General features: G+C 40.2%; 1 protein-coding gene across 2 annotated transcripts in view; it reads right to left on the bottom strand.

Annotated features, from left to right (window-relative positions):
• The window catches only part of Anln (anillin, actin binding protein), a 62,076-nt gene that overhangs the window by 17,876 nt on the left and 19,940 nt on the right, over positions 1-24,260 (bottom strand). For both annotated transcript variants that reach the window (XM_075966518.1, XM_075966519.1), the window contains exons 8-20: positions 22,116-22,242; positions 17,808-17,918; positions 15,951-16,183; positions 14,573-14,718; positions 14,121-14,268; positions 12,248-12,383; positions 11,745-11,927; positions 8,055-8,181; positions 5,866-5,914; positions 5,716-5,772; positions 4,411-4,449; positions 4,059-4,080; positions 1,290-1,402 (exon numbers count right to left, since the gene is read on the bottom strand). In XM_075966518.1, coding sequence (XP_075822633.1) covers positions 1,290-1,402; positions 4,059-4,080; positions 4,411-4,449; positions 5,716-5,772; positions 5,866-5,914; positions 8,055-8,181; positions 11,745-11,927; positions 12,248-12,383; positions 14,121-14,268; positions 14,573-14,718; positions 15,951-16,183; positions 17,808-17,918; positions 22,116-22,242 — 1,491 coding nt within the window. The remainder of the gene's footprint in view (positions 1-1,289; positions 1,403-4,058; positions 4,081-4,410; positions 4,450-5,715; positions 5,773-5,865; positions 5,915-8,054; positions 8,182-11,744; positions 11,928-12,247; positions 12,384-14,120; positions 14,269-14,572; positions 14,719-15,950; positions 16,184-17,807; positions 17,919-22,115; positions 22,243-24,260) is intronic.

The raw sequence follows: 24,260 nt of genomic DNA, 5'->3' as shown, positions 1-24,260 counted from the left end.
GAGACACAGACTACAATCTGCCCTACGACAGAAGCCAGCCTCTCTTCAGCAGTTTCACCTCTCTGTTCTGACTACAGAAACCTGATACAAAGTACCCAAAGACTGCATGCTCTCTCCACCCGGCAAGAATTTTCACAGTCCACCTGAAGTCAATAGCCATTAGAGATGGAGAAGGTAAACAGGAAAGGGGGGCAGTGGAGGAGGTGGGAAGTCAAGCAAGTACTAGAACACAATCAGGCTAGGCACGGTATCCCAAGCTGGGAGTCTCAGCAATTCACAGGTAGGGATGGAAGGCTGGGAGTTCTGGGTCAGCCTCGGCCACACACAAGATTGATGGTAGCCTGGGCTATGGGAGTACTTAACTCAAAAACAAAAACCCCAGGAAAAAAATCTACCATTAGAAGGAATAAATTCTAGTGTCCACATCACAGTGGGAGGATTATTTGCATAATAACCTATTAAGTATTTTAAGAAAATACTAAGACAGGATCTCAAAAGTTCTAAACAGTAAAGAATGAACAGATATAAAATCTAATTATCTTGACTGGATCAGACACACTGTGCACATGTGTTAAAGTAAATACGCAAATTATTACATGCCAATAAGAAATTTTAATTAAGATTTAAAAACTCTATTTTTTAAAAAAATCTGTATTTAAAAAACAGTCACTATATTATGTATCTATCAGGAGTCAATCTGAGCGAACTCCCTACCACAGTCTCGTCAGCTATTTCAATGCTTACTCACCTCACACTATGGTGAGAAGCACTCCACAGTGAAAAGTACAGACCTGAAGTCTGAAGCGTTAAATTTAGGAAGGAAGAATGGGAAAGATCTCGTAAATTAAAAAGCTGTGACTGGCACATGCCTATAATCCCAACAGTGAGAGGTTAGGACAGGAGGACCAAGGAAGTTCTAGCCTGGGCTATTTAGCAAGTTTTGGGCAAGCCTCAATGACACAGCAGGAACTTGTCCTATAAAATATATAAAGCTAAATCTATAACATATTGAATTGATTCAAAATATAAACAATACCTAAATGCAACACCTAATGTTAATCAGAACTGTCACAGAAACTAGACCAAAGATTTTATTTAAATCTATTTAATAGTATCACTATGCAAAATACTTCCAACATATATCACTCATGTATACCTCTATCTATTAAAATGTACAATTCTAAGAATGTGTATTTAAGCCAAAGATTTCAAACATTTGAAAGTATTTTGGAATTTCTATAGACTAATATTTTTAAGTGTACACACAATCATAAGTCTAGTAGAGTTACCTTGTCCAAAGCAAACTTAGTGTCTCCAACGGAAGATAATGACAGTGTATGAGATCCAACAAGGGTAAAGTTGCTAGTGCGCACAGCACCGAGACCTCCTGGACTGGCCATAACTGTAGAGAAACGCAGCAAAATTTAATTCAGTTTGGCTTTCCTAAGTTTGAATAGAAATGGCCCCATAGGCTCATGTTTCAATGCTCAGTTCTCAGCTGCTAAATCATTTGAGAAGTATGAGGGTGTGTGACCTTGCTAGAATAGCCTTGCTGTGTGGCCTTATGGGAGATGTATCACTGGGAGTGGGCTTTGAGATTTAAACAGCCCATGCCAAGCCCAGTCTCAACCTCTTTCAACACCTACCTCCCAATGCCCCAAACCACTGCCTGTGGATCAGAAAGTAAAGCTCTCAGTTACTGCCTGTCTGGTGCCTGCCATGATGATGGACTCACCCTCTGAAACTGGAAGCAAATCCCCAATTAAATGCCTTTTTTTCTAAGTGATACTTTGGTCATGGTCTCCACAGCATTAGCACGGTGACCATGACACTAAGTAATAAGCAATGACTTCTCACTATCCACAAGTATGAAATAAAACCTGCCAGAGAGAATCTGCCTCATTTTCCTTTTCATTCTTTGTCTTTTGTGACAGGGATGCATCCCTTTGGCCAGGCAGGCTGAAGTACCAGACTACCCAGAATGGCCATGAAAGCACAGCAATCCTCTTGCTTCAGCTTTTCCAGTATCGAGATCACTCACAAGTTTGAGGCTCCAGTTTTACTTTAGTGTATTTGATTGTTTGTGTGCACGTTCAGTCTTGTGAGGATCAAGAGAACAATTTGAGCCGGGCGGTGGTGGTGCACGCCTTTAATCCCAGCACTCAGGAGGCAGAGGCAGGCGAATCTCTGTGAGTTCGAGACCAGCCTGGTCTACAAGAGCTAGTTCCAGGACAGGCTCCAAAGCCACAGAGAAACCCTGTCTTGAAAAAACAAAACAACAACAACAAAAAAGAACAATTTGACAAGTCAGTTCTTTCCTACCATGTTGTGGCACCCTAGGATCAAACTCAGACCTTAAGGCCTACATATAAGAATCTACCTCCTCAGCCATATCACTGTCTCGCCTCAACTTTAAATATGGAAGAAAATCAAAGATCAAGCTTTCCTAACAAAAGAAAAGTATTTAATTATTTTTAACTGAAATGCAGGCACTTCTTAACATTTGGTAAAATTATGTTTTTATTGACACAGAACCTAAAAATTTTGACATAAAGCAAATTCCCCATAAAAAATTCAGAGAAGTTGACCAGCTAGATGGCTCAGTAGGTAAAGGCATTTGCCAAGCCAAACCTTACGGCCCAGTTTCCATCACTGGAACCTATAAAGTGTAAGAAGAGAACAAACTCTGACCTACATATGTGCATGTATACACAGACACATATCAGTAAATAAAATGACAAGAAATATGGAAAAGACTCCCTTACTATTGGTAATCCTGAGTGATCTTAGTAACTTTCCTGTACCACAGTTGAGAGAACAAACACACAACATAAATGAGGCCAGTTCCATCACAACCCACTTTGAAAACCTGAGCCTAAATTCATTACAGAGGACTTTTCTTGATCACTAGCAACCCAGTTCCCAGGGCCCTAGAGAGATGCTTTGTTGACATGTTACAATGCTAGTTGAAATCAGTAAGTTACAGAAGCAAACTTCAGTTGGGCGGTGGTGGCACACGCCTTTAATCCCAGCACTCGGGAGGCAGAGGCAGGCGGATCTCTGTGAGTTTGAGGCCAGCCTGGTCTACAAAAGCTAGCTCCAGGATAGCTAGGACTGGTACACAAAGAAATCCTGTCTCGAAAAAAACCAAAAAAGAAGCAAACTCCATGGTGTTGATAATAAAAAAAGTGAAGCAGAGCTGAAATTACTAAGTGACTAGTCATGACTGCTGCAATCTGAAAAAACCCTTAATGATTAACTTATATTGCTGCCTAACAAATCAGACTACAATCTATTCTGGCCAGTAATAAAAAAAGTCCCTGTAGGAAATGTTTTCCTGTGGCTGGAGAGATGGCTCAATAGTTAAGAATGCTCAATGTCCTTACAGAGGACCAGAATTCAATTTCCAGCACTTATTAAGGGGTGGCTCACAATTGCCTTTAACTCTAGCTCCAGGAAATCCAACATCCTCTTCTGGCCTCTGTGTGCACCTGCATTGCACATGCAGATATGTACGTGCCAATAGGCATGCACACACACACGCACACACACAATTAAAATTAAAAATCTATCTTAAGGGGCTAGAGAAGCAATTCAGCGCCTAAGAGCACTGGACCTTCTTTAGAGAACCCAGGTTTAATCCTTAGTACCTATAAGAGATTCATAGCTACCTGTAACTTCAGTTCCAGAGGAGCCACACACAAATACACACATAACACATGAAAAAAAATTTTAAAACTCTTAAAAAAGAAAATAATTTTTAAAATCAAATCAAGAAGGCATATGTATATGGGTGTGTATGGTTGGATAAATTTTTGTTTGTTTTTTTGTTTTGTTTTTCGAGACAGGGTTTCTCTGTAGCTTTGGTGCCTATCCCGGAACTAGCTCTTGTAGACCAGGCTGGCCTCGAACTCCCAGAGACCTGCCTGCCTCTGCCTCCCAGTGCTGGGATTAAAGGCGTGTGCCACCACCGCCTGGCATGGTTGGATATATTTATAAAGGTATGCAACTGCTAAATTTACTTATTCTAAAGCTTCAAATAGTTTAGATCCACTCACCTGAAGAATGAAGGTTGCTTTTCTAACAAAACAAAAAAGGATGAAGAAGACACATTAATTATCTATTATTTATTATGAAATAAAGTACAAAATTTAACACTACAAGGACTACAGTTGAGAAAACACGCTTCCTATATAAGTTCCAATAATAACATTCACTTACTTTGAGAAAGTCTGTCTTTGTAGTCCATATTGGACTTGCCCCTGCTTCTGTCTCTCAAGTCCTGGGACCCGTCAGTGCATTTTAAAGACTTCTATACTAGTAAAGGCTAAAGCTAGTTTCTTAATTTGTAGTATTATTAAAAATGTAGATTTATCAAGAGAATTTGAGTTTTAGAAAAATTTTACTTACTGAAGTTATAGATGTGAGAAGTCTCTTTGGAGTAATAGCCTGGAAAAGGAGAGAGCTTAGCATATTTTCTATTAAATATTGCAATTCAGAGCTTTAATGTTCTTGCACAGAAAATAACTGTTAAATATAAACATTACAGACCACACCAAATTCCTTTATCAAGGCTTTTCAAACACTGCTTTACTCTGAAAGTAGCGCGCGCGCGTGTGTGTATATAATGTTCTCTCCACTTCTACCTGTGTGTGTGTGTGATGTTCTCTCCACTTCTACCTGTGTGTGTGTGTGTATAATGTTCTCTCCACTTCTACCTGTGTGTGTGTGTAATGTTCTCTCCACTTCTACCTGTGTGTGTGTGTATAATGTTCTCTCCACTTCTACCTGTGTGTGTGTGTATAATGTTCTCTCCACTTCTACCTGTGTGTGTGTGTATAATGTTCTCTCCACTTCTACCCAACAAAAAATTTAGAATAAAGGAAGACTTTAAAACTGGGGACAGAAAAAAATTTTCTTTTTTGGTTTTTTGAGACAGGGTTCCTTTGGGTAGCCCTGGCTGTCCTGGAACTCACTCTGTAGACCATGCTGTCCAAGATCTGCCTCCCAAGTGCTTGGTTTAAACTCATGTGCCCCCACCACCCAGCCAGAAGAAATGTCTAATGACTTAGGAAGAAAACAAAAGAGCAAAAATTAGAAAGGTGGAAACCAAGACCCCAGTAATCATATTTCTCAACCTTGGCCTGTGCAGACCTGCTGAGACAGGAGCACAAAGCTGAAGTAAGCTATAAACTCAATTTTTAAGCAATATTCAGAAAATAAGATATTTGCATGTATTAGAAGGGCCCTGATTACACTTATCATAATGACTTGTGTATGTTTACATTCTACAATCATACCTATACTTAATTCAGTAAATAGAAATTTGGATCCTGTAATTGATTTAAAAAAAAAAAAGAAAACTTTAAATCACTGAAACTTACCAGAAAGTGGCACCATTAGAAGGTGTGGCCTTAGAGTGTGTGGCCTTGTTAAAGGAAGTGTCACAGGGGATGGACTTGAAGGTTTCAGAAGCTCAAGCCAGGCCCAGTCTCTCTCTCCTGCTGCCTGCTGATTCAGATGTAGAACTCAAGCCACCTCTCTCTAGCACCGTGTCTGCCTGCCATGTTTCCTGCTGTGACCATAACGGACTAAACCTGAACATAAGCTAGCTCCAATTAGATGCTTCCCTTATAAGCATTGCATGGCCACAGAGTCTCTCACAGCAATAGAACACTGACTTAGATGCTTTTACTAGTTCTCTGTAACTCTCACCTTGGACTTTAATGCTTTCTTCTTCTTATCAGGGCCCGATGAATCTTTCTTTTGTACCTATACACAAATCCAAAGCATAACTATCTTAAAATTTGGTATTATTAAGGAAATATATTATTGTTCATTTCAGAAAGCTTTTTAACTGCTTACCAAGCTGTAAACTTCAACATTTATTTCAAAGTCATTGGAAACATCATTCCTGGAAAAAAAAAAAGTATTAAATAAAACTGTAATAAAAAACTAAACTCATGTCTTTAAAAACAATGCACAAACACGGTTACAAGACTCAAAGTAAAAGATTCCATCGTATTTTTAAGAAATACAACTAAACCTGTAAAGAATGATAAAAAAAAAAATGGTAAAACATGTATTCTCTAAGATATAGTTCAGAGATACTTGTGTTACTAATAATAAAGTAAGGCCAGTGAGGTAAATGTGCCTGCCACCGAGGCTGCATGAGCACTGAGCTCTATCCCAAGACCGGCAGAACAAAGAGGACTCCCACAAGCTGTCCTTCTGACTCCCTCATTCCTGGGCTGCTGTATGCAGGCAATTTTAGAAGTTTATAGAATAAATAATACTAGTAATGATAAAAGCAGAAAGATTTTTTAAAATTAAGATTTTGACTGCAGTTTAATATGCATTTGGTACTAATTATCTTTTAGCGATAATAAAATATTGTTACAGCTAGGCAAGATTGCGCATGCCTTTAATTCCAGCACTTGGAAGACAGAGACAGGCAGATCTCTGAGTTTGAGGCCAGCCTGGTCTACAGAACAAATACCATGATAGCCAGGACTACAAGGAGAAACCTTGTCTTGAAAACTCAACTCAAAAATAAAAAAATATTATGTGATTTAAAGCATCTATAAAAATAATGGTGCAAAATACTGAAGCACAATATATACTGCATATCTATAGTCAAAAAAGTATCAATATATATAAATCAGTATAAATCAGAAAGAAGAGCTAAACCTGAACAACTGAAAATTGAGTTATTTGTTCATATTTAAAGAATAAACAGGGGTCCAGAAGATGGCTCAGAAGCTAAAGGGGCTTGCTGCATAGGCCTAGCAACCTAAGTTCAATACCCAGAGCTCACATAAAGGCAGAAGGAGAGAACAGATTCTAGTTATCCTCTAACTTCCACACATTCACTATTAAACACAAACTCATGCACCCACATCATGCAAGTATACACACACACAGATAGTAATCACAAATACATTCTTAAAGATTAATTATTTTTATTTTATGTGTACGGGTGTTTTGTCTACATGCATGTCTATGGATCACACCTGTATGTGGTGGCTGCAGAAGTTAGAAGAGAGCATTGGATCCTTAGGAACTAACTAGAGCTACAAATTGTTGTGAGCTGCCACAAGGATATTGGGAACTAAACTTGGTCCTCTGAAGAATAGCCTATGTTCTTAACCATTGAGCCATTTCTCCAGAATCTCATAAATAAACTTAAAAGGAAAAAGAAAAAAGAAAAGGAAGAGGAAGAAGAAAGAAAGGGAAAAAATTTGCGGGAGGTGCTTCAAGGGCCTATCTCCAACAGAGACACTGGCAGCTGATGGTTACTGGGGTGGGGGAAGACATGGGGCATTTTTTTCAGTGGGGCAATCACTGATAAGTTGCCCATGCTATTTTAAGTAACCCCTTACCCATGGTCCTGTGCAACCCTAATTTAAACTCATTAGCTCACTGAATAATAACTAAAATAGACAAATTAAGGGGATGCATATGGTAGAGTACCTGCCTAGTTCACAAGGTCCTAGGCTTGGTTTTAGTACTACCAAAATGAAAAGACAAAGGACTGAGAGCAGATGGAGAACAAAGGGATCAGCAGAGTGAGATGAGACAAAAAAGGGTAGTGGGGAGCTAATATAACCAAAAATATATTATTTGCAGGAATTAAAATAACATGTCATTATATATAACATATGCTAATAAAAATATTGCATTAATTATAATAAATTAGCAAACAATCATAAATACATTTTAAATACTATAAAAGTTTGGGGTCTGGCAGTGGCAGGTAGATCTCTGAGTATGAGACCAGCCTGATCTAGAGAGTGAGTTCCAGGACAGCCAGGGCTACACTGAGAAACTATCTAACTATCTCGAAAAATACCCCCCACACCAAAAAAAAAAAATCTATAAAAGTTTGGGATGTAGTTTGCTGATAATGCATGTTTAGCATGCACAAAGCTGAGTTCCATCCCATGCACTACAACAGATAAAACGAGATCATAAGTTATCAGTCAAATGCCGAGATTGTCTCACTCTATTTAAAGAAAAACTTGTCTGAATCATGAGATACTCAATTTACTTACAGAGTAAATGTGGTGGCAAATGTCAGAGCGTCACCACTCAGAGAGTTTGAAGTACTTGCTAATGGTGTGGTGACCATATGGTCAGCTCCAGCTTTTAGCATAATTAAGTAGTAGTAATTTGATGCATCTGTAATAAGCAACCACATTGCAAAATTAGCAAAAGAGGATCAAACTTCGCTAGACAACATTCTGGAAGGTCAAAGGTCATACTGCACTTGACCCACATAAAATTTATATTTACAATGTCTAAGATCAAATTTCTCAAAATAAAAAAAACTAAGAAAGACAAGCTGATACCTATGGTCCGGGAATAAACATCAAGTCTTCTACTTACATAAAGCAAAATAACTTCATTCTACATTCTTCCTTTTCTGCTATAATCTATTAGGCAGTAATAAGTATATTCCTCTAAGAGGTAAATTATGATTTGTTATTTCAAAATTGACATTTAAAAACCATTAAGGGTTACTCAGGGATAATATGTAATAAAACATGAACTATTTATTCACTATTTATTACTAAGTAACAATATTTCAAAGACTAAATTACCAAGTTTTTGGCATTATAGTAAAATCAGGCAACAGGAAATATAACCTAGATTGGCTCATTTCTACAATAATACTCAAACCTTTCTTCATTTGTTTGTTCAGAAACAGGAACTCCTTCTCTAACACAGGCAGGGCTTGAATTTGAGAAGATATACTTTTGTAATCTTCCAAACTACTGGGATTATAAACACTAGCCGCCACATCCAGTGAATGTTATTTAAAAAAAAATTAAGTCCTAGAGACTGAATTCAGGGACTCATCATACATGTAAGGCAGCACGGGATCTCAGACTATACCTCTGCCCCCCCCCCCCCAACCTCTGGAGACACACAGGTGTCACTTAGTTGTTCATCTGGCCTTGAGCTCAGGACCACTGCAGCCTCCCAAGCAGTGGGATGACAACCTTGTTCCACATGGTCCCACTGAAGGCTCAACCATGTTATGTCTCCACTCTTTCCCCAAACCTCAAATTCACCTCTCAATTTTAAGACTTCTTTACTCCAAAGATAAAGTTATAATTAAATAAAAATGCAAAAGAATCTTAAAACAATTCTTATCCAACATTTCACATGAGTATTCTAGAAATATCCTGCTGTTTTCAGAGCATACTGCCATATTCCTCTTTACCCATATAACTCTCATATGATTTTTTTGTAGATTAGGTAATCTTAAAAGGTCATTGTGGTTATCCAATCCAGAAAAGAAAAGGAGATAGAACTTCAATATAGTATAGTCACTGAGCAATTATCACTCACACAACCAATAATTCAAAATTTCTAGAAGGAACTTATAAAATGGGGTGAATTTTAACAAGAATAAAGTAAACTTTTTAAATGACCTGACACATAACAAAACTAATCATAATGAAATGTAGGAGAGGGTGTTTTCTTTTTTCCATTTTATATTTTTTTGCTTCTTTGTCAAATATCAGGTATTAGAGATGTATGGATTAACATCGGGGTCAATGATTTGATTCCATTGTTCCTCCTGTCTGTTTTTATGGCAATACCAAGTTGTTTTCATTACTGTAGCTCTATCTAGAGCTTGATGTCAGGGATGGTGATGCCTTCAGAAGTTCCTTTATTGTATAAAATTGTTTTGGCTATCATGGGTTTTTTTTTGTTTTCCATATGAAGTTGAGTATTGTTTTTTCGAGGTCTTTGAATAATTGTGTTGGTATTTTGATGGTTATTGAACCTGTAGATTACTTTTGGTAAGATTGCCATTTTTACTATATTAATTCTGCCTATATAAAAACATCTGACATCTTTTCATTTTCTTATGTCTTCTTCCATTTCTTTCTTCTAAGATTTAACATTTTTGTCATACAGGTCTCTCACTTGTTTAGTTAGAGTTACCCCCAAGATATGTTAAGATATCCTCAATCATATGACAAGGGCATTTGCTCAACTATGTTCATAACAGCATTATTCATAAGAACCAAAACCTGGAAACAATCTAGATGCTCCTCAGCCAATGAATGGATAAGAAAAATGTGATACATTTACACAATGGAGTACTATTCAGCAGTAAAAAGTATTGACATCTTGAAATTTGCAGGCCAATGAATGAAACTAGAAAATACCATCCTGAGTTAGATTATCCAGACTCAGAAAGACAAATATAATATGTACTCACTCATCAGTGGATATTAGACATAAAGCAAATGATAACCAGCCTACAATCAATCCACAACCCTAGATAACCTAGACAACAAAGAAAACCCTAAGAGAGAAATACATGTATTCTCTAGGAAGGAAAAAAAAGACCTCCTGAGTAAATTGGGAGGATGGACGGGCCAAGAGGAGAATGGAAGGAAAGAGGGAGGAAAGAAGGGTTTGGGGAAAATGTATAGGTCAATTAAAAGCAATAAATTAAATTAAAAATATATAAATTGAATTTCTCAAAAATTTTTAACAAGTGGGACTAAGAAACAAAGCAAATGTGTGGTGAACATAAACATTGTTTTGATCAAATATTTCAAAATTTCTGATTACTATCCTGGAGGTCCTGAGCCAGGGCTTCACTTAATGATCTCCAGGACTGAAGAGAGAAATGAAACCAGAATTCCTTTTGATGCATATTAATAAACATGCACTGGAAAGAAAAAAAAAAGAAATGTAGGAGAGGGGTCCCTTGTTCTGTCCTGGCCGCCCTGCTAGCTTACACCTAAAATAATCACACAGAAACTGTATTCATTTAAACACTGCTAGGGCCATTAGTTCTAGCCTCTTACTGGACGATTCTCACATCTTGATTCAACCCATTTCTAATAATCTGTATGTCACCATGAAGTCGTGGCTTACTGGAAAAGATTCAGCATGTCTGACCTGGCAGCTCCATAGCGGCTCTCTCTCTTTGCTTTCTTCCCCCCAGAATTCAGTTCTGTCTCTCCACCTATCTAAGTTCTTCCCCATCACCAGGCCCAAAGCAGTTTCTTTATTAACCAATGAAAGTAACACAAATACAGAAGGGCCTCCTACACCAATGAAAGGCAAATGTCATGCCTTGTCAAGATAACCTAGGAAAAAAACTATGTTTTCTGTCATATTATGTCTTACTTTGAGATAGAGGGATGTACATACTTGCATGGGTTGCTAACCCTATTGTGTAAAATTTCCCCTAATTATTCAATATGAGAAATTGTCCATACAATATGAGGAACAAAACTGTAATGATGTGGGAGTCCCCTCTGTATGCTGTGATTACCCTTAATGAATAAAGAACTGCTTTGAGCCCACAGCAGAGCAGGGCAGGGTGGAGCAGAGCTAGGCAGGGAGGACTGCCCTGAATGCTGGGAGAAAGAAGGGCGGAGTCAGAGAGATGCCATGGAGCCACCAGAGATAGACATGCTGAATCTTTGCCGGTAAGCCACTGCCATGTGGCGATATACAGATTAATAGAAATGGGTTAAATTAATATAAGAGTTAGCCAACAAGAAGCTAGAGCTAATGGGCCAAGCAATGTTTTAATTAATACCGTTTCTGTTTTATTATTTTGGTTCTGGGCAGCCAGGATGAACAAGCATACCACTGCAACAAGGTAAGATGGAAGTTTTGCATCATAATGCATACTTAAATCTTTCTCAAAAAAATGCAGTCTAAGTGGACTTCACAATTTTCTGTGTAATCCAGCCTCATACCTGGTTTCTGAGCGGTGCTGCAGACAAAATCTGCTTTCAGAGGCAAGCAGATTTCTGACAAAGTGACTGACCCTTTGGATGGAACAAAGTCACTGTGAGACACGATACCAGCCTTCTTCCTCCTCTGAGGCCCTTCATTCTTCAGCTTATTCAGTTCGTCAATCAGAAGAGCTCTCTTCTCAGCTACATAGAAATAAGCAAGCAAAGATTCTAAATATGAGAACTGCAGCTGGACCTGAATGAGGCCAAGTCATGAGAGCACACTGAGTTGGCAACTGAACAAAACAACACAGACAAAATCAGTTACTGACTCTTCGATGGAACTGTTTGGGTGAAATGTCATCTGCTAGTCTGTTCCCAGCTCCTTACAAAGTGCCAGTTTTTAATCGGTTTTCACGTTCCCACCTCAACTGCTCCATTCCCACATTAGATGTGAGACACAGACAGGAACGTGCACATGTATGTTCATTTAGGATACTGTATTCCAGGTGCAATACACATACTTGCAATCAGAAGAAGTCTTTCTGCCTCAGCTTCTTCCAGGGATCCTTTCCCATGTTCTTCATCAACACAGCAGTTCAGAGCCTGGCTGGCCTGATAGATCACTGTCTGCTGCAAATTTATGTCATTATTGAGCTCCTAGTGAAAGCACAAGAGGAATTAATTAATTACCACCTTATTTAAATTTTAATTCTAATTACGCTGCACAGTTTCCAAATATTTTAGAAAAGTCCAAATGTTAGTTTTACTGCACAAGTGTTTAGATTACAGATTCTATAACTGTGGGTTAGCTAGGAACATAAATAACTGTGAGCATCACAAAAAATATAACAACAGTAAAAGGTTGTCAATACAAACAATCAAACATTAGTTCACAGTTAAATTATGTGATGAATCCAAGATGTTCCTGGCAGCACTTATCCCTGCACACCTTCCTGTGGCCGTACTTCTGAAAACAGCATGTACATCACACGCCATGTAACACCAATGAGGACAACCTACAATGTGACACTCCTGTATTGCAGGAGGCATGGAGGCCTTTGTGATCAGATATTTACTAGGGGATCTCGGAATGTTGAGCACACAGTTATCTCATCAAGGGAAGGGATGAAAACCCTCCTTATCCAGAAGGCTGGAGCAGACACTCAAGTCTGGTGACCAACACCAGCTACTAAGTCCTGATGAACCAAACTCTCTTTTTGTCTCCCACAGTTCATGACTCTGCTGGCTATGAAGGTCATACTCTATGCCATAAAATGAATTTTTAGTATACATGCAGTTTTCTGCTCCTATAAAACATGACAGTCATGTGGGCATAGTGGCATATGCAGAGGCAGGGGAATCTCTCTGAGTTAGTTCAAGGCCAGCCTAGTCTACAGAGAAAGGTACAAGACAGCCAGAGCTATATAGAGAAACTCTGTCTTGAAAAACCACAAAACAAATCAAAGCGAACAAAAAACACACAACAGTCCTTTAGTTTCCACACTCAGGAGGCTGAAATACACAGATCTGAGTCTGAGGCAAGTCTGGGTACATAGCAAGCTCCAGGCCAGCTAAGGTTACATCGGGAGACCCTGTCTCAAAATAAATAAATATACCATACTGCCCTAACTAATTGGACTTTTTTTTTTTTTGGTTGTTTTTGTTTTTCGAGACAGGGTTTCTCTAGCTTTTTGAAGCCTGTCCTGGAACTAGCTCTTATAGACCAGGCTGGCCTCAAACTCACAGAGAACCGCCTTGCCTCTGCCTCCCAAGTGCTGGGATTAAAGGCGTGTGCCACCACTGCCCGGCTGGAACAAATTTTTAGTATTTTCCTACCACTGTTCCTTAGCAATTAGCAACAACTTTATAGTGCAGTTTTTGTTGTTTTTGTTTTCAGAAGTTGCTATTGTGCTGACGTGAGCTCCACATGGTCACTTGGTGGGTCAATTGGCAAAGGGTCTGCTGCACAGGCATGGGGACCTGGGTTCTTATCCCCGCACCCACACAGAAAGCCCCAAGCAAACAAAATGTTTTATTTAGCATAAAACCCCTTTAAGATCACAGTAAGTTTCACATACTATCATCCAACTAACAGTTATAATTACGTTTTGGGCAGTAGAGAGGTGCTGGGGATCGAACCCAGGGCCTCACACATGCTAGGCATCACTATACTACAGAGCTACACAATCTGCTCCAGGGTGATGATGTCACAGCAATGTGAACCAGCTTCCAACTTTCTAAAAGGGGTGTATTCCTGATGTTAAACTGAATCAAGAGTAACTAAGCTCCCACATGCTAGCCTCACTCCAGTCCCTAGGGGCTGAGGTTAGTAGGGCCGCAAACTCACAATCTAGTTCAAGAAAGTCCACGTTCCCTTCACATGCCAAAACATACCTGCATTTTTTGTTTGATATTAATTTGACAAGAAAAGACATTATTCTTTTCACCCAATTTTGAAGCAACATCTTCTTTTCGAACAATCACTTGCTTTATGGAAGGACGTTCTGCTTCTTTGAATCTTTGAGACCTGTATGCATCGATGCTGCAGGAAAGAGCCACTGTCAGAAATCCACCGAACAACAGAAACCGAATCTCAGACTGAAGCATCAGCACACTTCCCCAAAATGGAAATGTTATTTGGTGAAAGGAAAACCGACAGAAGTTATTCCAATCTGGGGCTGCTCATCAGTGGCAGACTTCCTGCTCAGCACGCCTGAGGTCCTGAGTTCACTCCCCAGCCAGTCATCCCAAGCTTACAAAGCTTCGTAAACAAGAGCTAAGCTGTGACGCTTCTCACATCAACCTCAGACGATGCGGTGGAGGCGAGCCTTCCCCACACACCTTACCTATAGAGAAGATCACGATCCTCAGAACTGATGCTATCACCAGACTCGGCTCGAGGAACACGGGTCCTCTGGAATTTTCCGGGTTTGGGACTTGCAGCACTTGGGCTAGTGTCTCCTAACTCCAATTTGGGTGAAGAAATTACATTCTACATAAAAGTAAACAAGTAAATGAGATGTTAGACTTTCAACATTTTTATATTTTTTGTTTTTATTTAGGAGACGTGGTCTTCATTATATAGTCCAGACTAGTTTCCAACTCTTGATCTTCTTGCCAACACCCCCTGAAACCTGGGGTTACAGACATGTATCACTACACCCAGGATTTACATACCAAATGTTATGGATATACAACACTAATCCTAAATGATATTTCATTTAATTCTGAGAATGTAATTAATTCCTTTCTGCTATGAGGAAATACATATCTAACATATCTACTGCTTTATAATAAAAATAACTAAACAGATTAAATTTCTACAAAATAAATAGATAAATAACACACAAATCAGCAAATCCATGAGATGCACTGAAAACTGAAATACCTACTGCCACAGAAGTACTGGTCCACAGAGGAGGACCAAACACCACAGAACCAAACTTCAAAAGCTCCACTGGGGGCTGGAGAGAGGACTTGGTAGTTAAGAACAATGACTAATGTTCTAGAGGACCAGGCCTCAATTCCCAGCACTCATATGGTGGCTTACAACCATCTCTAAAATATAGTCCCAGAGGATCCAATTCCTTCTATGGCTTCTGCAGGCACGGCACATACACGATACATAGATAAGCACTCAAGCAAAACAACATACACATAAAATAAAAATGAAGAGGGAAAAAAGTTCTTTAAGTCTGAACTGAGTCACAAAGTTCTGCCTCATGCACCATATTCGCCTGACCTCTAGTCAGCCAGTAACACAGACTCAAACATCTCCACAACACTATTTAGAGGAAGATGCTTTCACAGCCAGCAGGATCCAGAAATGCTTTTCAAAAGTCTGTTTAGTCCAAAAGCACACATTTTACTACACAGTTAAACAAACTTATTTCTCATTGGCAAAAATATGTTAACTTTAAGCCAGGTGGTGGTGGTGCACGCCTTTAATCCCAGCACTCGGGAGGCAGAGGCAGGCAGATCTCTGTGAGTTCGAGACCAGCCTGTTCTACAAGAGCTAGTTCCAGGACAGGCTCCAAAGCTACAGAGAAACCGTCTCAAAAAAAAAAAAAAAAAAAAGTCAATGTTTACCTGAGGTCACAGGAACTACTAGAGTTACTAAGAGAATTCTAACAGTGTAGAGGGAAATCTATCTACCAAAAGTGGAAGAGGTATATTATTCAGTGTATTTTGCTATAAGCCTGTGTACATGTCGTCTTTTCTTACCTCTAGACTTACCACACCAACCGTCTGAGCCAAGGGACTAAGCAAAGACATTGAAGAGATATTCAGTGCATCTTCCTGCTCTTCGCTGTTCTCTGCGTCCACTCGCTCCAGCTCCTCTTGGCTCTTTTCCACATCCAGTTCACCTTCCTCTAGGACATCACTGAAGATGTCATTAATGACTTTGGAGCTATTGATATCATCATCCACATTCATTTCAATTTCACGTACTACTTCTGAAAAACATTTCAGTGGGTAGACACTAAGAACCAATGTGGCAGAGGAGGCTGAGTCTCCATGTTTACTAAAATAAACAGGGTTACCCTAAGAAAAATCACTTCCTAACAATGGAGAGAGGACAACTTCCAATGCTTATAAAATCAAGACAAAGCTCATATTTAACAATATTTTAAAAAGTTCTGCGATATTTTCTAAGATATAAAGATTAGATTTACAAAGAAAGTAAACTTAGGGGCTGGAGAGATGGCTCAGTGGTTAAGAGCATTGCCTGCTCTTCCAAATGTTCTGAATTCAATTCCCAGCAACCACATGGTGGCTCACAACCATCTGTAATGAGGTCTGGTGCCCTCTTCTGGCCCGCAGGCATATATTGTATACATAATAAATAAATAAATAAATATTTTTTAAGAAAGGAAAGTAAACGTAATGCTTTGGATTTAAGTGACAGTATTAAATAGGAATAAGATTCTGACTTTCAAAAGGGCTGGAGATAAGGCTTGTTGGTTAAAGTCTGCTATTATTCTAGAGGACCCAAGTACAGTTCTTAGCACCCACAATGGGCAACTCACAACGACCTGTAACTCCAGCTCCAAAACAAAACACTTTGTTTTGGCCTCTAAAGGCACATCTGAACACACCACCATAAAGACACACACACACACACACACACACATACACACACACACACACACACACATAATTTAAAAATAATAAGTCACGACAGGCAATTGGTATAGGAGGTTCTTTTGTCTATGTGTTGCTTTTATTGGTTAATGAATAAAGAACTGCTTTGAGCCTATGGCAGGGAAGAACAGAACTAGGCGGGGAAAGCCTAGAGAGAAGCCATGGAGCCTCCAAAGAAAGATGCTGGGAACTTTAGCCGGTAAGCCACAGCAACGTGGCGATACACAGATTAATAAAAATGGGCTAAACTAATATGTAAGAGTTAGCCAATAATAAGCTAGAGATAATGGGCCAAGCAGCGATTTAATTAATACAGTTTCTGTGTGATTATTTCAGGTCTAAGCTAGCCAGGCGGCAGGGAACTAACTAGAGGCCTCCCATCTCCTACAGGCAATGGTGGCACATGCCTTTAGTTCCAGCACTCAGGAGACAGAGGCAAGTGGATCTTTGGGAGTTTGAGGCCAGCCTGGTCTACAAAGTGAGTCTATGACAGCAATGGCCACACAGTGAAACCCTGTCCTGAAAATAAATAAAATAAAACAATAAATAATAAACCTTAAACAGCACTGCCCAAGGAGTCCCTTCTATTGTTAGATGTCATATCACGCAGTAGTCAGCACAGGAAAATATCAGTCCCATCTCGAGTGATTTAACCGCTAACGGTAGCACTGCTGACTCCCCATGGGAGGCCTTACCCTTTGGGAGGAGTGGGTAGCAGGGACAACTGTGGTTGAAATGCAAAATGAATAAAAAATAAAAGACAAACCAAACAAAAACCAACAGTACCACAGCCCAATGGAAGCTACAGTGCATCCTAGTGTGACAAAAAGGTATTGTAAAGTAACAGGACAGTTAAAATGAGAGTACTATTCTTACATTATTTTGTTATTTCTTACAAGGGATCTAGAACTAAAAAGAATAATGCTGTAAACCAACCAGTTTCCTGCTCAGCCTTCAGGTCTGATGCGACTTTTAAGGACTTTTCCTCTTCTAAAAACAACGTTATTTTCAAAGGGCTGGACTTGGTCATTTTACTTTCATTGGAACCTAAAAGAGTTTGAAAAAAACCAAATTAATGTGTGTGTGTGTGTGTGCATGCACACATGTGCCAGGAACAACCTGAAAATGTAAAATTAGAGAGTCATAAATCTTTATTAGAAAGCTATGCTTGGCCGGGTGGTGGTGGTGCACACCTTTAATCCCAGCACTTGGGAGGCAGAGGCAGGCGGATTTCTGTGAGTTTGAGACCAGCCTGGTCTACAACAGCTAGTTCCAGGACAGGTTCCAAAGCTAGAGAAAGCCTGTCTCACAAAAAAAAAAAAAAAAGAAAGAAAGAAAGAAAGAAAGAAAGAAAGAAAGAAAGAGAGAAAAAGAAAAAGAAAGAAAGCCATGCTTGTACTTTTAAATATTGAAATCTATAAATGGAGGGAGAAGTGTTTTATCTGTTTTCTCTTAATTTCCTGTTTTTCTCTCCACCACGAGGAAAAATGACAACAATAGTACAAGTTTTCTTTATTCAGACTATTCCATAATTAGTTTTTACCTAAAAAAAGAAAAAGTGTAAACAAAATCACTCAAAACTAAGTCCAGAAGATCATTTCCTCAGACAATAGATGAAAAGTCTTAGGTAACACTAACACACTCACTGACAAGAGACTGACAGCATTCCTCTAAGATGGGAAACATAAGGCATGCCTGCTCTCCCTACTGAACACAATCATTTTAAAGCCTTATCAAAAGCAACCAAATAAACAATAAAGATATAAAAGGCATCCAAACCAGAACAGAATTACCACGATTTCAGCTCACAAATGGCATCACCCAATGCTGACAACCCTGAAGATGCTAACAAAAACATAAGGCAGCACATGGCCTGTTAGAACTAATAAATTTAGTAAATTCAGCAAAGCTACATAGAGGAGATAATGTCAACATCTAAGGGTGATTGGTGGCTCACACCTGAAATCTTAAAACACATGGCTAGAGCAGAATTGCAGCATATTCAAGGACAGCAAAGGCTACAGAGCATAACACTGAATGATACCAACGATACATACATACATACAACCATACATCTACACAGCAGTGAACAGTTTCAAAATAACTCCTGAGTGTTAGTTTCTCTGGCTGTCAGGAAGCCTGAGCAATCCTCACCACTGCATAACCCAGATGTGGTGGCGCATGCTCACCTGTGACCACCGCATAATCCAGATGTGGTGGCGCATGCTCACCTGTGACCACCGCATAACCCAGGTGTGGTGGCACATGCTCACCTGTGACCACTGCATAACCCAGGTGTGGTGGCGCATGCTCACCTGTGACCACTGCATAACCCAGGTGTGGTGGCACATGCTCACCTGTGACCACCACATAACCCAGGTGTGGGGGCACATGCTCACCTGTGACCACTGCATAACCCAGGTGTGGTGGCGCATGCACAACTGTGACCCTAGCACTTGGGAAGTGAAGGTAGGAGAATCTGAAGTTCAAGGGGATCCTGGACTATAGCTTGGGGTAGGTAAGAATATAAAAGAAGAAAATACATAGGAATAAGCCCAGCCAAAGACTCAAACATTTGTATCTTAAAAACAGCAAAATTCTGCTAAAAGGAAGATACAAACACGAGGAAACATCTGGTAAAGCGCCAGCAGGACCAGATAATCTGCACACTCAATCTGATGTCTATCAAAATCTTCCTTTTCAGAGCAGAAAGACATCCTCAAATTTATATAGAATTTAAGAACCCCCTGAATAGTCAAAACATTTCTGGAAGAGAGAAAAGATTCACATTTCCTGCTAAAATGTATTATATAGCTGGGTTCAGCTTAATGGTACTTTCTCTGCCAGGTGTAAGACCCTTGGTTTCAGCAACATATAAAAGGAAAGAAAACAATTACAAAGCTATCCATGATAAAGAGGCTACTATCCAGAATATACAGACGACTACAGCAACCCAACCATGAGAAATCGGACGGCTGAAAAATGAAGGAAGCAGGGTTTCGGGGGCAGTGGTGGTGGCAGCTCAGTCAGTAGTGAAGTACCTGCCAATAATCACGAGCATGAGGACCTGAGCTGAATCCCAGAACGCACATAAAAATCAAACATGGCAGTGTTCACTTCTAATCCAGCACCAGGAAGCTGGAGACAGGCAGAAGCCCAGTTTATGGATCAGCCACCCTTGCCTAATCAGGGAAAGATAGGTTCTAGGTAAGAGAGCCTGTTTCAACAAAAGGTGGACGGTTCCCAAGGAAAAATACCCCAAACTCATGTAGACACGCGTGCATGCACACACAGACTGGAACAGGCATGGCAGTACATGCTTATAAACCCAGCCCCTGGGGGGGGACAGTGGCAGAAATTTGAAGTGATTCCAGGCCATCCTAGCCGACCTAGTAAGGTCCTGCCTTTTTTCCCCCAGAAAAAAAACTGTGTGTGTGTGGGATGCGTGGGTACAGAAGTCATGTTTTAAGAGAGGAAACAAAAATGTCCACCATCGCTATTCAGAAACACAAACAACACAATGGGATTCACCTTACACTTATTAAGATGGCTACTACCCAAAACAAAAACATCATTATCAAAAACCACTGAAAACAGAAAGTAACAATGCTGGTAAAAAGCAGAAAAATTACAACTTTGTGCACTGTTAGTGAGAACATAAAACAGTGAAACTGCAACAAAACATGATGCAGCAATTCCATTACTGGGTACTTCCGTTTTCAAAAACTGCAACAGGGGCACAGGCAAACTGCATAGCAGCTGAGAGGGGGAAGGCACTGCAAGTGTACACGTGGAGACAGTGTCCAGCTACAGGGGCCTCCTTCACCCAGGGTCTCACTTTACAGAAATAGGGAATCCAGAAATACACCAAGCTGTGACAGTTCTGGTGCCGTGTGAAAACTGCAGGACATGCAGGAGAACCCGAGTTCTTAGGGAGTCCAGGTGCTAGTCACAATTTTAAGCTTCTCCTACAGAATCTCGGACTGCATTCTTAAAGATTAAAGGACTACTGAGTGTTTCTTCTCATGAGGCATTTTAAGAAGACAAATTCACAACAACAATGTAAAATGGGAGGATTAAGCATCAAGGAGAATTTTTGTTTAACAGGTACAGTTTCAATTTTGCAAGCTGACTAAGTTCTGGAGATTGATGACAAACGAACATAGTTACCTCTACTGAAACGTGCACCTAAAGCCAGTAAGTTGTTAAAACTGGTTTTGGGGGATGGGATGGATAAGGGTGGGGTTTCATTATTGAAGCTCAGGCTTGATTTAACATTATGAATCCTCTCTTAGCCCATAGAAGACTGAGATTAAAGACATGGACCACCATGCCTAGCTAAAGCTGGTAGAGTTTATGTGATTCTTATTTTTAGCTTTATTTATTTATTATGCATACAGTGTCCTGTCTGCATGTATGCCTACGGGCCAGAAAAGGGCACCAGATCTCATTACAGATGGTTATGAGATACCATGCAGGGGCTGGGAATTGAACTCAGGACCTCTGGAAGAGCAGCCAGTGCTCTTATCCTCTGAACCTGAGTTTATATGATTCTACATTATTAAGATAAAAATGCCAGGTGCATGGTGGTGCACACCTTTAATCCCAGCATTTAGGAGGCAGAGGCAGGCTGATCTCTAAGTTTGAGGTTAGCCTGGTCTACAGAGTTCCAGAACAGCAGAAGCTACATAGTAAGACCCTGTCGCAAGAAGGGAAGGTAAGAAGGAAAGAAAAGAAAGTAAGAAAGGAAAATAAAATTTCAAAGTGTTTGTGATAAGCCAGGTGTGGTGACTCACCTATAATTCCAACACTTAGCACACTGAAGCAGGAGGATTAAATGTTCTAGGCTAGTCTGGGTTGCACAGTAAGATCCTATCTCCAAGAAGAAAGAGGGATGGGGAAATGGGGGGAGGGGGAGAAAGGAAGGAGGGAGAGACACGGAGAGGGGAGAGGAGTGGAGAGGAGAGAAGGGGAGCTTCCTAGCTTTGGCCACTATGGCTCCTTTGCCACAATGGACTATATTTTCTAGGGCTATAAGACAGAACAAAGCCTGTCTCTCCTTGGGGAGGGGACAACACATTAGCCAAGAGGGAGTTCTTAGACTGGGAAGAACTAAATGGTCAGAAATGAGCTGACTGGAGAGGAAAAGAGCTCTGTCTGCGTGTGGCACACAGTGCTCGTCCTCTGAGTCATCTCGGCCGTCTGCAGCAGCACAGCTTCAGCTGCGTAGCAGGGGACACTAACCTGAAGGTTCTGCACTAGAGATCTTCACTGCAGTTTGATTTTCAGCCACTTTATCTGTTACAGCAGCTGATGGGGTGTTTGGAACAACTTGATGTTTCTTGAGGGGAGTATTCTGACAGTGAATATCCTGCAAAAGGCAAACAGAGAGGTAAATTCTATTTCTCAGAATTATAAATCTTAGTTTATTAAATGAAATAGAACTATTATTAAATAACATTCTATATGTTTTTGAGTATAAAAGAAATAATATACTATTAAAAGGGTCCAGGCCAGTGTTAATAGCTTCCCTGGTGTAAGACTTCCATTATTTAAAATATTTTATAAGACTAGGAAGTGAGAAAGAATGAAAATTCACATCAGATCTCAGTTATACACAAACCAACTAAAGTGAAGGTAACACAAAAACAATTTCCCCTGTCTTTTTCTCTATTGAGACAGTTCTGACATGAAGATTCTATTTAAACATGATTTACTCAAAGTATAAAATTCCAAAACAAGGATAAAAGCAGATCCGAAAATAAAGAAGAAAAGAAGAAAAGCATGCATTGTGTTACTGTCTCAATACTGGACTTTCTGATGGACAGGCTTAGTTACTACTGCCCAGCCCACTGCTAACTCCCCTCAGTGGAGACAGTTTATGACGGCCAGGCATGGTGGCACACATCTATAACTCCAGGCCGGATGGAAACAATAAAACACCTACAACAGACTTCTCATCCGAGCGTGACAACACGAGAACCGCACCTCTGCAGTGTCTTATTAACCCTCGTTCAAAGCTATTACTCCAAGATTGGCCCCCAGAATTTAGTGCGCTCCATGACCACAGGCCACACCAGCAACAACCTGGAGTTTCTTAGCATCATTAAGAGTCTTCTCTGAACTCACAAGTGCTTCTCTAGTTTAAGGCCTGCATCAACAAGGGGCCACCAGGGCTATCCAAGCAACCTCTCAGCTGCATCAAAATGTCAGCTACAAAACCCTTTGCCAACACTCTAATTTGGCCTCCCCTGAAAATGGTTTGTGTTTCTCCATACACCCAATCCTGACTGTGCCTCTAATCCCCCCAACACTCTCTCCCCTCTGGTCAGCTGATGCTCTTCTTCCTTGATTCTACTTACTTTCTTATCCCTCACCTCCACCCAGGGTGGACCTCAACCTCAGAACTCTTCACTGCAACCACTTCCTCACCAATGACATCACAGGGTTCATACCACCAACCTTCCAGACCTCTTGTTTTGGAAAACCCTAACCCAGGACTGACCAAAATTCTTCAAATCAACACCTAGACTCTTGGGCTATTCCTATGCAATATTGTTATAGTACACATGTATACTCTTACAGTTCTGGTGGTTTGAATAAAAAATGTCCCCTACAGTTCATGTATTTGAACATGTGGCTGCCAGCTGGAGGTGTTATTTGGGGAGGTTTTGGAACCTTTTGAATATGGAGTCATGCTGGAGGGAAGTATATCACGGGAATGGGTTTTGATGGTTTATAGCCTTACCCTACATCCTGTTCTGTTTCCTGTTTGTAGATGAAAGGATGGCCAGCCGGTTCCTGCCTCTATGCTTCATTGATTGTTACCATCATTTCCCACCATTGTTGACTCTACCTCTGGAACACTATGCTAAAACAAACCCTTTCTTCCCTAAGTGGCTTCTGTCACGGTGTTTATCACAGCAGCAGAAAAGTCCCTGACACATGGCCACCTGAGTCTCAACAGAAAAGTCCCTGACACATGGCCACCCAAGTCTATACTCTACTATCTTGGTCCCTTCTGGTTCTCAGTTAGCCTCTCTTCTCTTCAAGTATTTCCCCTGCCGTGCTCTAGTCAAAGGCAGAGAAGTGAGCACCTCCCTTTCCTAGAAATAAACACAACAGCCACTAACAGACCCTCAGACCTGGCCAGCAGCGCGCCAGACATCAGGGCCAGCAGTTTCCACCTTGCTTTTTCAAACGGTTCCCTCCCTCATCCTACAACCATCAGCTCCTTTCCCTTCACCATAACTTATTAACTTAACTCCTTTCTATCAATGCTAAAATATTCCTAAATCACAGAAAACAAAACACAACAATCAAACACATTTTGCCTTTTTATACCAAGGCACCACCTCCCTTCTCCCTCCCATTTAGACAGAACTTCTA

This window comes from Microtus pennsylvanicus, chromosome 3 (genome assembly GCF_037038515.1).
Source record: "Microtus pennsylvanicus isolate mMicPen1 chromosome 3, mMicPen1.hap1, whole genome shotgun sequence".
Classification (NCBI taxonomy): Eukaryota; Metazoa; Chordata; class Mammalia; order Rodentia; family Cricetidae; genus Microtus; species Microtus pennsylvanicus.
The sequence above is the reverse complement of the archived record's forward strand: the minus strand, read 5'-3'. Positions and strand labels throughout refer to the sequence as shown.